Genomic DNA, 16231 nt, shown 5'->3' with positions numbered 1-16231 from the left:
AGATCTAGATCAATTGGAGCACTGGGCTATGATTAATGGGATGAAATTTAACACATCAAAATGCTGGATTCTGCACCTGGGATGGAGTAATGCCAGTCACAAGTATAAACTGGGAGAGGGGTGCAGCCCTGCAGAGAGAGACCTGGGGGTGCTGGTTGGCAGCAGCTCAATACAGGTCAGCAGCATGGCCTGGCAGGCAAGGGGGCAAAGCCCACGCTGGGGTGCATCAAACCTGGTGTAACCAGCTGGTCAAAAGAGGTGGTTGTCCCGCTGTATTCAGCATTGGTGTGGCTTCATCTTGAGTGCTGTGTGCAGTTCTGGGCCACACAATTTAAGAGGGACATGACAGTCCTTGAATGTGTCCCGAGGAGGGGAACAAAGCTGGTGACAGGGCTGGAAGGAACGTCTTGTGAGGAGCAGCTGAGGACTTTGGGCTTTTCTAGTTTGGAAGAGGCTGAGGAGTGACCTCAGTGCTCTCTACAGCTTTCTGTAGAGACATGGAGAGGGAGGCGCTGAGCTCTTCTCCCTGGGATTTGGTGATATAAAAGGTGGAAATGTTTCAAAGCTGCACCAGAAGAGGTTGAGATTGGCCATTAGGAAGCATTTATTTAATGCGAGGGTGGTCAAACACCAGAAAAGGCTTCCTAGAGTGCTGGTTGATGCTCCAAGCCAGTCAGTGTTTAAGAGACATTTGGACAATACACTTAACACGCTTTAACTTTTGGTCAGCCCCAAAGTGGTCAGGCAGTTGGACTAGATTATCATTGTAGGCCCCTTCCAGATGAATTAGTTTATTCTATTCTATTCTATTCATTCAAAGTGCTGAAGCTGTTTTAGCATAATTTTTGAGAAAATGAAAACATTCACTTGGAAAGTAAAACAGAATGAGACTTTTAGTAGATAATAAAGGAAAGTTTCAGAATAATGAAAAATTCACTAAAAATATGATCTGCCACACTCCTAAAATTTTACAGATAATAAGTTGTTTATAAAAAGCATATTTCAGGGGAAACGGAGATGTTCAAAATCACTTAAAATAAAAAAAGGAACACACCAAGAAATGCTGATTAAACCCAGATTTTCCTACTGAAAAATGTCTCCATATAAGCCTTTCAGACAGCTGCACTCCCAAGGTTTCTCGGAGAATTTCTGCTTTCCCTTAACACAGACCATGTGGGAGCTTGGACAAGCGCAGTGTTTCCAATGACAGCCATCAACCCATAAGATGGGGTTACTGCACCCACTGCCGCCTCCTGCATCTGTCCGTCCTGTCCACGGAGTTCCCCTGCGACAGGTGCTGCCCAAACAGATGTTTGTTCAGCACTAAGCACACCAAAATCAAAGTCTGTTTGTATGACAGCAGCATGGAGAAATACAGAAATGTCATTTTCACATATAGCTCTTACTGGCATCAGCAGTATCTCTTCCTAGAGACACATGAAAGATTGAGAGGTTCAGCAAGACACAAAAAGTAGAGATCTGTTTCCTAAAATTCTATATTTTTGCCAAGGAAAAAAGCTTTTGTTTTCTTTTTCTCAATTATCTGTTTGCTTTTCACAGGAAATCTAGAGAAAAACAATCCCAGATTTCCTACAGAAAAAGAGCTGTCTCTTCATAGCCAGAGACAGCTGGTGGATGTCAAATTACAAAGTGTCGTTCAGTTACATCTCTACATGAGCTTCTGACCTAGCAAAAACATTGTCTTTAAACTGAAAGACAAAGGTCCAAGCCCCTCAGCTCTTCTGTCCCTGATACTACATTATTACTCAGCATTTCAAATGTTTTAACTGCCTTGACATCTTCATGTACCATTTACTTCTGAAAGTAGGTGAATTTAGCCCACTGTGTTTCTTTTCAGACCAAAATTACTGAAACACTTGTTCAAATTATGACTTGTTTGAATGACTTGTTGAATTCAACAGATCTGCCATTTAACCATTTTCATTACCCAAGTCAGCAGGAATTATGAAAAGAGGGCATTAGAAGGAATCGAGATAATATATTACTGCTAAGATGAAAGGTAAGAGATGTGCCATTTCAGTGTCTCTATTAGATTAATATCTAAGAAAATCAGATGCTCAGCTCTGTTCTCAGAGCTTGCAATTGCAGACGTACCTTTGTACCAAGGTCCAGCAAACTTTCCTTGTCAGGACATATGCCTGACCCCAAACCACCAAGGGCATAAGCAGAACGTATCATGACTGGGTAGCGAATCTTTTCAGCTGCCTTCAGAGCATCCTCAATCTTAAAGGAGAGGGGAACACATTTCAGGGATATGATAACACACATTTCAGAGATATGATGAACAGTTAAGATGAATAAAGTCTTCAACTCTAGTTACATTGTTGGTTGGAAACCCCACCAGTAAGACACTAAGCTGTCTGAAAATAAAATGAAAAAATAAAAGTTGGCTTTGGAACATTGCTTTGTTCTGCCAAACAGCAGAAAATTGGAATATGCACTCAAGGATGTGACATCTGTCCTTAGTTACCTGTGGACTTCCTTGCTGACTTTCCATGGACAGTGTCCTAACCTGGCCTGTCTTCACAGACTTCAGTATGAAATAACCCTTCCAAAAGACTTCCTGGTATAAGACCTGTTTGCTTTCTTCCAAACCCAAACAGGCCTCCCCACTGAATCAATTTTTTGCTTTCACATTCCCATCCTCAAGAAGGATATCAGTACTGCTGATGTTGAGGACTTGAAAACCTAAGTCTAAATAGTTTGTGCAAGATTTTTTTTCTCCCCCAAAGTAGCCACTGACACATTATATATTTTTCTGCTGCAGCACAGAAGTCACCCCAACTTAATTTACTTTTCTTGTCAATGGGCAAATTAGCTTAGGCTTTCCAAGTGCTTAATTGCATTTTCACTCATTTTAAATCATGGTGAACCAGCATCAATCACTGTGGAGTGCTACTGAAAGTGTACAAGCCCCACAGTTGTATTTAGCTTTCATTCAAGAAAACTATAATTTCATTTGTTTTTTAATAACTCAAATGGGCAATGGTAATAGTAATCGCATCTTCAAAAATTATCTGATTTACCGATTCCACTGCAAAGCTAGGAGCAATCTTTTCATTTAGCTCAGTCAGTTTATCAGAAAAAAGCTTTCTATCCTCTGTAGCCATGATGGATTCAACTGATGTACCTAGGACCTTCACACCATATTGCTGCAGGACTCCTTGCTTGAAGAGTTCCACTCCTGCAGAGTAAACAAATCCACTGTTTTGAGGACTGATGGCAGGTAAAGAAGAAAGTATTCAAAAGATACCTGACTAGCTGACAAATCATCTGACCTCTTCAGCAGCTAATTTTATTATTCTTTGTCAGTATTAGAACTTGGAACCATAAAAGTTTCTGTCCTCAAACGTATGAAACCTGGAATTAGTAAAATTACTGCTTGGCCACCCTTTGCAATACAAAACAAAGCAGTACAGTTGGATACTGTTGCAAGAAACTAAATGAAGCTAACCTTCCTTTTGATCTCTGCCTCAAGGTGGTCTGAATACCCCCAATCCAACTACAATAACTGACACTAAAACTGAAAAGCAGGATTTATCAAAACCGGTAATTACACATAACATTCACAACTTAGCAATTACTCACACCCCCACCTCTGTCTGTATCCCTTAGTAACCTGGGCAATGTATGAGGCACGTGGGTCTTGCATATCTGCACAAATAAAGTCTGCTGAACACGTGATAAAAAATGCTGAGTTTACCTGCAAGGAGCGCCAAGGCGCCTGTATCGTACTCACCACAGTTGAGAGCGGTCTGGCCACCCATGCCCAGAATTAACCCGTCGGGACGCTCTGTCTTGATGACATCTGTTACAAACTGTGGAGTGATGGGGAGGAAGTAGACAGCATCAGCCTGCTTCAGGCCAGTCTCGTTGGTCTGCACTGAAGCAATATTGGGATTCATGAGGACAATCTTCACATTTTCTTCCTGAAAAAATGAAAATCTGCATTAAAGCTAGGCATATGTGAAAAAAGTGCTAGCAGCAAGGGTTCAACAAGTAATTCACCAAGAGCTGAATTTAGAAAGCCCGGTTCCTTATGTACTCTCTCATTAGGGATTTGTGGTACCTTGTACCAGGCTGATCTAATGCCAATTCTCTACTTTTCTGCCTCTGCCTGTCTGTGAATCTTGAGGGAATGGAGATTCCCACCTGATTCAGAAATTTGGTTGAAATAGTTTAATACCTTTAGGTGTTACATAGAGGAGACAGAAGCAAACTGCTTTGGTGAAAAGGTGGACTGGCAAGTACAAAGGCTGTATCTTCATTTTTGTGGGAACTCATTCTAACCTCCATTATCTTCTCGTAAGGCAATACATTTCTACAAACAAACCATTTGCAAACAATGCTAATTATAGATGCAAAACACATTTTAAGAGAAAGATTTGCTACATGGAAGTTGTGGAGGTTACAAAACAAGGACAACTCTCACTAAGAACAGGAACTGTGATGAGATTAAAGAAAGAGTAAAAAGAAACAGGAAAGAGGTTGGTAGACCGAGTCAGCCACTCCTTGAGCAAATGCTATGGAAGTATTGCTGGGACCAGTATAGAAATTGTTATTCTAACAACATGACAGCTGAGACAGAATACTTCTTCCAAATATTTTACTAGTCTTTCATGATTCTGCCCTTGTACAGGGGTGAATTTCCAAGATGCTGGCAGTTCCCACTGCCCCAGGTATTATACTTTCCAATATTATCCCACACACCCTGCCTCTCATAACTATCCAGTCTCGGGGCAGACCTCTGGTTGGTGTTCTTAAATAGTTGTTTAACCTTAAACAAGGCCTGAAACACATTCAGGAGACATTGCAATAGGAACATGCTGGGTTGAAAATCCCAAGGATATTTGAAATTCTCAAGAGCTGTTGTAACTAGTCTGGAGGAGAAGGGGAAGGTAAAGGAGCAAGGGAAGTGTCCCCCCTTGCCTCCCCCATAGATTGGCTCTCTGAGGAAGAAAGATAAAGAGCATAATTCTTAATAGTTTCTGAGAGATGGTTCCTGAAGTATGGAGATGATGGCAACGCTGAGTACAAATATCAGATTAGTCTTAAGACCAGTAATTTTATCATATCATAAGCCAGTGTTACATAGTACAGAAAAATGATAACCTTAATCCAGCCTCCAGAGATGATAAACAGCACAACAGAGAACATATATAGCAAGTAGAGAGAACTCTGAGAACAAGCACAACAGCTCTGAGAGAAGAATAAAGGAAAAAAAACACAACATTTTAACATGCTCTGTTCAGATCTGTTGTTACCTCAACCCTTTGAGCCCCACATTGGGTGCCAGAATGGACTCTCCTGGTTTAACCCAGCAGGCATCTCAGCACCACACAGCCATTTGCTATTCCCAATGGGACAGGGGAGAGAATTGGAAGAGTAAAAGTGAGAAAAGTCATAGATTGAGATAAAGACAGTTTAATAAGCTGCACACACAAGCAAAGCAAAACAAGGAATTCCTTCAAGCAACCTTCACCATTTCCCATGGGCAAGCAGGTGTTCAGTCATCTCCAGAACAGCAGGGCTCCCTCCCATGTAACCATTACTTGGGAAGGCAAATACCATCACTCTAAATGACTCCCCTGCTTCCTTCTTCTTCTCCCAGCTTTACATACTCAGCATGACATGATATGGTGTGGAATATCCCTTTGGTCAGCTGGGGTCAGCTGTGTCCCTTCCCAGCCTCTTGTGCACCCCCAGCGCCCTCAGCGGTGCGGGGTGTGAGAAGCAGAAAAGGCCTTGACTCTGTGTATGTGCTGCTCAGCAATAATGAAAACATCTCTGTACTATCAACACTGCTTTCAGCACAAATCCAAAACACAGCCCCATCCTAGCTACTATGAAGAAAATTAACTACCCCAGCCAAAACAAGCATACCCCAGTTCACATGAAGATGTCATAGGGTTTTTCTGTGTTTATTTACAATTTGTGATTGATTGACTCTTTGGTTTGGGGGAACAAATATATAACTCACCTGGAGCAATGGAATTCTCTCTCACTTCAGGTATTGGATAACATTTCTTCTCCTTCCTTTGATAACTTAAAATACTGCCTTAAGACTGGCCGTAAATTTCTGCTGACCTTTTTTCCCCCATCGAAAGTTGGATTTTTTTTAACTGAATTACGCTTTCCTTGAAAATGTGTGGATCAGGTAAGGGAAAGGAGAGAGAAAATCCTCAGGGAAAATATTTCAGGTTTAGATAAATGACCCCAAACTGGGTAGTTTTCATGGTGGTGTTGAGGAAAAGGGCAGATCTCCGACCAAAACATTCTCCTCTACTAAATATATTCAGAAATTCACAGCTATAATTCTCTTGCAATGAATGGGGGAGAGAGAGGTGTATTGCTTTCTAAGAAGCTGGAGTATCTGTACATCTCAGACCTTTCTTTCCAACTTATCTGGGGGCCACGTGTCTTAAGGACCAGATTGCAGTGATGAGTAAGACAATTAATGAATTAATGCTCACTGTGCTGAGAAACGCATTTTATTAATATCACATCCTCTGGTTCAGTTGTTCAGGATGCTGGATTTTAATCCACTTGCTGTTTGCCATTGCAACCCTTTCCTTCAATTTCTGCCTTTTAAATTTTGTTATAAGTACATAGCACTTTGCACAATGGCCACCCATCCTAATTGGAGGCATTTGTTACAACTTAATTAAAACAGAGAATTAATAATACTACTTGGGGGCTCCATTCCTCTTTTTGTGTAATATCTACCTGTATTCAGACCAGTTGGCAGACTCCTCACAGCAAGTAATCCAGAAGGTTCTTCAGGTGACTAAAAGCCAGTCCCTGTTGCTCACAGAGGCTTCCAGGCCTTGTTCTTCAGAGGATGTTCCTGCCTTTGATGAACATCCTTGCAAATACAAATTCACTGTCTGGGGAAGTCCCAGCTCCACAGTATTTTGCTCTTTAAAAGAGGCACCCATTTAACTGTATAGAACTGAATTTGAGCAACGTCACCTTCTTATAATGAATCAGCATTCAACAGGAAGAACAGCAGTACACAGCAGAATGAATCAATCATCCAGCAGTGAGAAACAATGTTGATTATTTATAACAAAAAAAAAAAAAAATTAAATTAAGAAGTCTAAGGGGAATGAAATCTCTCTTGTCTCCTGTTAATTATCCCCGTTCTCTCCCACCCAAGCTCTGCAGCTTTTCTCCTGGCAGCCACTGACCAAGCGCCTTCTCTCACATGGAGCTGTAAATCACTGTGCCAGAGGCAAGGTCAGGCAGCGTGAGCACTGCAGATCAGAGCAGGGGGCTGGTGGCCATGAGAAGGGAAAGGGCACTGAGGGAGGTCAAGCTAGGAAGATTTATCATTAAAAAAAAAAACAACACACACTTTCTTCCACAAACTGGAGCTGGATTTGAAGGATGAAAGAGAAAAAAATGGAGAGAGATGCCTCCTTTCCAACTCAGGTCATTATTTGCACACACCAACTCTGGGATCCTCCACTCCTAACTTGTTTTCTTGATGACTTGGCCAGCTTGAACTAATAGCCAGCAACAGCAATACAGGACACAACCAAATCATACACAACACAAGATGTGTTCTAACACTGGTGTCAACCCACAGCAATCCCAGATTATATTTCAGATTACTGTAATTGATTTTTTCCTCCCTTGACCCTGGGGTCAGCATGAAATAGAATGGCCCTGGTATCAAAACAGCCTCAGAGCCACTCACCATCACCTCATCTGAAGGCAGGTGCTGCATCTGTTCTGAATCCATCAGACCCTAAAACCTACCATGTGAGTGTACTACGCAGGATGCTTCAGCACAAGCATAGTTTAAATGCATGTACTTCTCAGGCACATATAGAAGTACACATGGATTTTTCTTTGCTTCAGAATAATACAGCTCTCCAATCTTCTAAAAATGAACATCAGAAATCACAGAATCACAGAATCACAGAACCGACTGGGTTGGAAAAGACCTCAGAGATCATCGAGTCCAACCCTTGGTCCAACTCTAGTCCGTTTACTAGATCATGGCACTAAGTGCCATGTCCAATCTCAGTTTAAAAACCTCTAGGGACAGCGAGTCCACTACCTCCCTCGGCAGGCCATTCCAATGCCTGACCACTCTCTCTGTAAAGAATTTCTTTCTAATATCCAGCCTAAATTTCCCCTGGCAGAGTTTAAGCCCATGCCCCCTTGTCCTATTGCTAACTGCCTGGGAGAAGAGACCAATCCCCACCTGGCTATAACTTCCCTTCAGGTAGTTATAGAGAGTGATGAGGTCACCTCTAAGCCTCCTCTTCTCTACACTAAACAACCTCAGCTCCCTCAGCCTCTCCTCATAGGTCTTATGTTCAAGTCCCTGAGGTAAAATGAGGTAATACATTTGCTAGACAAAATTCATCCAGAGGAATGACTTTTCTTTCATCCCTTTCAAGATTACGAGTCTTTTCTGGAAACAAAACTTGGCATATATGAATTTATAAAAGTTCATCCTATTTAAAATAAATACCATTCAGGAAAACCACCTGGATAATGCATTCAAAATCTTTTGCATAAGTCCTGACAGCAGCCAACCATTTAGCTGTTATTATTTGTCTACCTTGTAGTGCGTTGGCATATCACAAAAGTTTCAGTAACCAGCTCAGGTGTAACTGACCATATTCGTCCTCTTCATTTCCATTGAATTTGACAAGCCTGGAGTGACCAGTCACACATCACAAATAACAAACTGCTTGAAGACTGCAATGGAAAACTTGAGAATGTCTCTCTTTGCAACATAAGTTGGAGTGGTTAACTCGCATCACTCAACCAACAAATTCCCAAATAAAAAAATGCCTACATTTCTCTATAGTCGTTTATTCTCACCAGCTTCCCTGCCCCAGTGATACCATAGCTGGATGATCATAGTTAGTTGTGAGAAGAGAAAGTAAATTACATGACATTAGTATTCGCAGAGTATCCGCTCACCTTCAGGGCTTTCACAGCCTGGGATCCAGAGTAATCAAATTCCCCTGCCTGACCAATCGACAGACCTCCAGATCCTAGAATAAGAACTTTGGAAACCTAAAAGTGTCAAACAGAATAAAAAAAAAAATCAGTCCCATGGGAGTGGGTGTTGAAATAACAGAGACTGTGCAGCACTGAACAGCCTTAAATTACAAAGCCTAAGTTCTAAAAAGAGAAGTCACCTCCAAAACCACAGCAGTTCTACTTCTAAGAATATTTCTACTGGACTTCTCACATATATCTCTGGTTAGAGAAGCATATGACTGATGCATAGGGTATACAATAAATATGTTAATTGTATCACGTGCTTATAGACAACTATGCCTCACTTTGGCTGCCAAAGTCCAGCTGCCTTCTAAGATAGCAAAACTGTAAGAAATTCAGCTCACACTGGGAATTTCAGATTTATTTGCTAAGCAACAGAGCATCAATATTATGCTGCTAGCGCAAAATCTCACAGACAGAGTATCCCAGGGCACCTCATATACTGCTATGAGAGCAGCTTCCTTGAGAGAGCTACGAAGAAAAAAAATACATGAAACATCAGATCTTAAAACTTTCTCAAAGAAAAGGGAGTTCACAGCACAAGAGATGCTTGATGACTGTGAGACAGACAGCTGACAGGCCTTTTGCAAGGGAAGCCGCCTCTGACTTTCATGGTCAGCTTTCTGTGCCATTCTGTACCACGGGTTCAGCAAGAATTCCGTAGCTCCCAGCCTCACTGACAGGCGTGAATAACAAGTACACTGACCTCCACTCTGGAACCCATCACTCCAGTCTTCGGCAGGACCGAGGAAATAGTAGTGCCTTTCCCTCTCTTAACCAGTGAAATAAATGAATCAAACAGGAACTAGGAAAAAAAAAACATACGTATTTAATCCTCAAAGTGGAATTAAACAAATAACAAGCAAAGAAAGAAAAGAAACAGGCTCAAGCTATCAACTCTGCTACCTTCAGAAGGCAGATTTACACCATCAGAAAAGAGGGGATCATTATTTGGAATTTTTTTAACAACTTTGACATATCTGACAAAGCTGCATTCGAGAAAGTGAGGTCATATCAGGAAAAAAACACACATCAATCATGTCTCTGTGCTCGGCTTGCATGTGGCTGGCAGAGTAATGAATGAGCATGCATTAAAAGCTAAAACACAGCAGACCATACACTTAACTAGCTGAAGGGAACCATCTGGAATGGAGCCTGCTACAAAGCTGTGATCTGAATAGGTAAATCTAAAGATCGGTTGTGCTAAATCAGTATTGTCATAGAATCATTTCAGTTGGAAGAGACCCTCAGGATCATTGAGTCCAACCATGACCTAACCTAACTCTAGGACTAAACCATGTCCCTAAGAACCTCATCTAAATGCCTTTTAAACACCTCCAGGGATAGTGACTCCACCACTGCCCTGGGCAGCCTACTCCAATGCTTCACAACCCTTTTCAGGAAGAATGTTTTCCTAATATCCAATTTAAACCTCCCCTGGCACAACCTGATGCTGTTTCCTCTAGTCCTATCACTTGCTACTTGGGAAAAGAGACCAACGCCCTCCATGCTACAACCTCCTTTCAGGTAGTTGTAGACAGTGATAAGGTCTCCCCTCAGCCTCCTTTTCTCCGGGCTGAACCCCCCAGATCCCTCAACCACTCCTCATAAGACTTGTGCTCCAGACCCCTCACCAGTTTATTGTCCTCCCAGAGGGGATTCCAGATTAGCCCTAAGAAAAGTTTTCTGTGGGCAGGAGCAGCAGCACCACCACAGGCATGCAGATCGCTGCAGACAGGGGGACAGGCTCCCCACTGACCCCACACTTGTGGAGCTTCTGGCCACATGGCCCCTGAAGCTGGCTGCTGGGCATCACCTTTGGAGGAGCATGGATGGGTCCTGCAAGCCCAGTGAGATAGGTGCCATGCTAGCTAACCCAGCCCAGCAGTGGGAGTGCACAGAATCAGAAAAGACACAACTGAGAGTTGTTTGCAGTTTTCTGAGATTCACCAGTCAATCACATCGCTAGGAAACTTCTTGATATCAAGAGATTTACTCGCAGGTTTAATCAACATCATCAAATTTAGATTAAAATAAGCACTTCTATGTATTCTTGCTCTCTCAAGAAATGCTAAATAGTTTATTTATGTTCAGATATGTCTCCTTTGCCTTCCACATCCCCTGTCGCTGCTTAGTCATACCCTGTGACTGCGCAGCCAGTTGTTATAGAATTTGCACGAAGTCACAGATGGGGACTTAAAATTTCATTTCACTTAGGAGAAACAGAGTGAAGAAGTGTGAATCCATTTACATAACTCTACAGTAATTATAAAATTTGAGCATGGAACTAAAATGTATTAGAAAGTTAATGATTTTATTACAAAGCATCTGGCTAGTATTTTTTTTTCTGTTAAGATAAAATCCTTTTCCTTTTGTAATCACCCCAGGTACAAGAGGTTTGAGCCTCATCCTGCAAAAGCTTAAGCACTTCAGTAACTTCCAACACACAAATAATCCCACCAGGACTCAAAGTGTACACATCATATGAATGGAATCATTGATCCAAAGCATGCAGAAGTCAATAGACGCCTTGCTGTTGATTGTAATTAGCTGCAGATCAAGCTAAGCAGACACAAGCCTATGCATGACTAGGCTCTCTAGGATCCCAGCGTTTCCAAAACCAAGACTTAAGACCGTTACCAAACTGAAGACTTGTCACCATACCTAACATATATCTGCACTCCCTAGGCCACTTGAAAGCAAGCCCAGATCAACTCTCATACAATACCTCTGTGTCTCTTGGCCCAGGTTTTGCATCTGGGTAGAACTGTGCTGTGAAAATTGGTCTGGTCTCATGCATAATTCCCTGCAAGAATAAAAACAATCATCTTAGACACCTCCTTGCAAGTAAGCAAGAGAACAGAAAGCCACACCTTACCCCTGTAAGCACTGAAGGCCAAAAGACTGAGGGGTTTCTAGGGGCTGCCAAATTTACACCCATTTCGTTCCCAGTCTTCAAACAGTGTCTCATCTGCAGAGTCATTGAGCCTCTTGCTCTTCTGCTAACACTCCAACGCCTGTATAACCCAGCAAGAAGCATAGTGGAGACATGACTTTCACTACAATAGCAAACGCTACTAAGTTGTAAGCACTTAACAGAGCAGATGGGCTGGTCTCCCTCCAGAGGTAATCCCGAACCAGGCAGAGAAGAAAAACACATACTGCAAGAAAAGATCACCTTGGACAAGGCTGTTATGGAATGAATGGTTTTAGCATCCTGATCTGGTTGGTCCTGTTACAGGAGAGAAAGGTTTAGGTCACATTCTTTACTTCCATATCTCACTTTAAATAGTGACCACAGGGACTTGCACATGGTCTCTGCTCTGGGCTGTTGTCAGGCCCATGGTGACATGGAACCTCTGCTCTGGCCAAACAATAGCTATGAAGGATCTAAACTGACAATGGAGACAGTGCTTGTAGTTTCAGTTGGAAACAGGAAAAACAGACAGCTCATTTCCATGGACAGATAGCACCAAGCAGTGTGGTCCACTGGGAAACTACCCTGCAGCTGCTGTTGCTTACAGCCCGATTCCAGATGGAAGTAGAGCAGTCCCTCAAGAGGGAACCCAGAAAAAAATAGTTGATACAACGTGTATCCCTTAAGAATGGACAACGGAGTGCCATGAGCTCCTGTAGAGCAACACTGCCATCCAGAGTGGCAGGGTGGGATGCTGGGATAGAACAAGGATGAAAGATGAGCTACTGACCACAGCTGATCCATTATGGTATGAGTTTCTGCCCTCAAAGTGAATAATGCCATCAGTCTTTTACTTCTAGTTGCGTGCAAATATCTTTTAAAAACATTCAGTCCATGGCTTGTCAGTATTTGGAAAGCTGCCCAGCTGTGATGGGTCAGGTCAGTCAGAAGAAATGGGTTTTTTGATCTTTCAAACAGAAGAATGCAACAGACTGCACATAAGAGCCCATCCAATTCTGTCCCTGTTTGTGCATCCTACGCTAAACAAACATCACTCCTTGTCCCTGTCTGCCTATGAAGGTTTAGGAGACTGATGCTGCTTTGGGGCTCACAGAAATGGTCCTTCAGCTCACATGAAAGAATGTCATGCTTCTAGATCCAGAAGACTCATGTCCAACCTCCTCACCTGCTTTACAGAAAAGCACCATCAAACTTGTCTCCAAACTTCAGCTAAAGCAAACATGAAAGGTCTGGGGATGAAAAGGTTTGGTTTGTCAACACAGCTAAAACAAACTCATTTCAAAAATCTGGCTGAACAGGTGCAATTTTTTTGTATTAATATCTTGTCTAGTAACATTTGTCCCTGTTTAGATATGTCTGTAAGGATAAAGAAAACAGCAACTGACAAACAACAAACTTATTCTAAAATAATCAGCTGGAAATTACTGCTTCTCAATCCTGTGAAGTATAGCCACAATATGCCAGAACAGTGCTGTTCGATCTGCCAGACTTCGTATGGGCATTTATACAAAAAAGAGAGGCATAATGCTGGGGGGTAAATTGCTTTTGAAAAATACCTTTTCTGATAAACAACAAGACTTCACTGACTTGTACAACACCGGGCCTAATGGAGACTTAAAATGGGCAATAATAAAGCCTGAGATCTGTCTCAATGTCCGTCTGACCTTGTCAGAACTGAGCTATGGGATATTGTTTTCCTTCCTATGTTTTTCCCTGTTCAGCTGTGAACCTCCAGAGGCCAGGCATTTTTTATTTTTTCCTTTCCCCTATGTGGATGTCACTTGACACAACACCTCTGGCTTAGGTCCTGTAAGTTGTTCTCTAGAGGTAGCTGCCTCTCTCTCATGACTTTAGTCCTTGGAACTCTATTTCTAATAACAGACCAAATTAGACTGCAATAATAGCCCTTTTCTGCACTGGGCCACACTGAACCAACACAATAAAACAGCGACACAGGTTGGAACACCTGTGGCACAAGTCCTAAGAGAACAGGAAGTGAGCAAGCACCACTAACAGCAGGGAAATCACAGTAGTTAATAAGGCAGCTGTTCAAGCAAAACTGTATGGTCACTGGTGCAATCCTACACTTTGGGCTAGTATGGAGAATACTGGTAACGGTTCACTCTCTTTTGGGCTGTAAGGCAGGGTGTCAAGTAGTGTAATCAAGTAGTAGTCAAGTCAAGTAGTCAAGTCAAGTAGTGTAATCAAGTAGTAGTCAAGTCAAGTAGTAGTCAAATCATCAAGTTTAGTCCTGATAAATAACTGTAATCTGACAGCAAGCTTCCAGGAGGTGAAATAAAGTGACATGGAACCTTTGCTCACTAGAGACTGCTATGTGCAGGTACCTGGAAAGCAAGAGCTCACCTCATTTGTTTGATCATTGGCATTCACAAAGAGAGGTTTCCAGCCAGGTGGGAGGGTAGAGCTGTCAATGGCATAACTGTGGTTCTGCGCAGTGATGACAGCCTGTCCATTCACTGCATTCAGGACAGGCTGGTTCTGCCCCCTGAAAGAGAAAAGATCAGAGAACAGGGGATGGAAGTGCTAGATGTGTTCAAATGCCACACTTAGGAAGAGCTGATAACTGTGGGGCTATACATAACAGTTCAACAGTAGCTGCTTAATATGGGTAACCAATCTCAAGATGATAAATCCCAGGAGAAACTTTGCTATCCTTCAGTTCAATGGCGATAAACTACATCACATACTTCCAAAACACCATCAAAAAAAGCAATGCATAACACGACAGTTTAAATTAAAGGCAAGGAGAATGGCTGGAATGCAAAAGTAACATTACTGCCACACTAGCTCCCATTAAGGCAGCTCATAAGCAAAGCACCGCTGCTCTGTGGCCTCTAGCAATGCTGAGCTGGTCTGTCTGGGCCCTGGGAAGCAGAAGAGCTGCTGCACCTGTTGGCCATCTGCATCTTGTAGGAAGTAGCTCCAGCTGCTATTCCAGTGATGAGATTCCCCATGCTAATTCCAAACAAGGGCTCTGGGCGATTGCTCTCCAGGACCTAAAAAGAAAAGGTTTTCAGGAAATACTGGGGTGTCTCTGTTCAGCAATTACAGCAACAAACCATGGTAGTTCCCTCACAGCAGCCACAAAGACTTGGGAAAAAACTGAATGCAAGGGTAGCAACAACCTATAAATGAAAGTTTCCTCCTGTGCTTCAGAGAGAGGCCTCAGAGCACAGCTGGATGTCTGGGTCTACTCAAGGGGAACAAGCAATGACACTCTGCACCACAGTCATTTAGTGTGCAACATTATTTCAAATGGGAGCACTGTGAAAACACAGATGGTTCTTTTTTAATTATTAGTTGTATAAGTACTGGTCTGGAGACAGCCTCCAGTGGACCACGATGAGGAATATACCAGGCAGCTGAAATGACTGAATGACATTAGGTCCGTAAGGTTACCCTGTTTCCCTGAAAATGAGACAGTGTCATTTTAATTTTTACTCCAAAACTTATTACCTTTTTACATGCCTAGACACTACCTAAATTGACTTTTTTGATGAACTGTAACTAGAGCTTATTTTTGGAGTAGGGCTTGTATTTCAAGCATCCTCAAAAATCCTGAAAAATAATGTTAGGACTTATTTTCGAGGTAGGTCTTATTTTCAGGGAAACAAGGTAGTAAAACCAACTGTTTAGATTTCAGACACTTAAAAAAAAAGTCAAATAAACAAGAATAATAGGGCTGTAACTATTACACTGTACCTTTCTGACATTCTGAATCGCCTCCTGGGCCTTCATGGGATCCCCTGGGCCTCCAGAAATTATGAGCCCATCATATTCCATGCTGGTGAAATCATGGTCCCACGGAACCAAATGCACTTCTGCACCTCGCTGGGGGAAAGAAAGACAAAAAAAAAAAAAAAAGAATTTGTGTCAGGTGGTTGCTCCCATGCTCTCATGTCCCAGAGGCTGAGTTTGAATTTCAGTCATTCCTTTGCCAGGGACAAAAATGAGGCTTCTCTCCACTATCTGCCCAGATTATTTTAACAAAACCTTAGTCTCTTTGAGCCACCTCAGTGTTTGTCAAGTTTGTCTGAAATGCATTAATGAGATCAAAACTTACTAATGGAACACAAAATAAGTGTGTTTGCACATCCACAAAATGTTCACTTTACATGGTGCATTCATCCTAACTGCTAAAGTAGGGCTTCACAGCCTCATTCTGTGACATGCCAGAAATAGTTCTGCACATCAAAAACTGGACAAATTTCCAGATTAACT

At 42.2% G+C, this 16231-nt stretch overlaps 1 protein-coding gene across 5 annotated transcripts in view; it reads right to left on the bottom strand.

Annotated features, from left to right (window-relative positions):
• CPS1 (carbamoyl-phosphate synthase 1) overlaps positions 1 to 16231 on the bottom strand; it is a 117605-nt gene that overhangs the window by 56923 nt on the left and 44451 nt on the right. For all 5 annotated transcript variants that reach the window (XM_021286651.2, XM_021286650.2, XM_021286648.2 and 2 more), the window contains 9 exons: positions 15713 to 15841; positions 14900 to 15006; positions 14354 to 14495; positions 11780 to 11857; positions 9758 to 9856; positions 8968 to 9063; positions 3761 to 3950; positions 3048 to 3205; positions 2116 to 2244 (listed from right to left, as the gene is read on the bottom strand). In XM_021286651.2, the coding sequence (XP_021142326.2) occupies positions 2116 to 2244; positions 3048 to 3205; positions 3761 to 3950; positions 8968 to 9063; positions 9758 to 9856; positions 11780 to 11857; positions 14354 to 14495; positions 14900 to 15006; positions 15713 to 15841 (1128 nt within the window). The remainder of the gene's footprint in view (positions 1 to 2115; positions 2245 to 3047; positions 3206 to 3760; positions 3951 to 8967; positions 9064 to 9757; positions 9857 to 11779; positions 11858 to 14353; positions 14496 to 14899; positions 15007 to 15712; positions 15842 to 16231) is intronic.

This window comes from Columba livia, chromosome 7 (assembly GCF_036013475.1).
Source record: "Columba livia isolate bColLiv1 breed racing homer chromosome 7, bColLiv1.pat.W.v2, whole genome shotgun sequence".
NCBI lineage: Eukaryota > Metazoa > Chordata > Aves > Columbiformes > Columbidae > Columba > Columba livia.
Note: the sequence above shows the minus strand (reverse complement) of the source record. Positions and strands in the feature narration are given on the sequence as shown.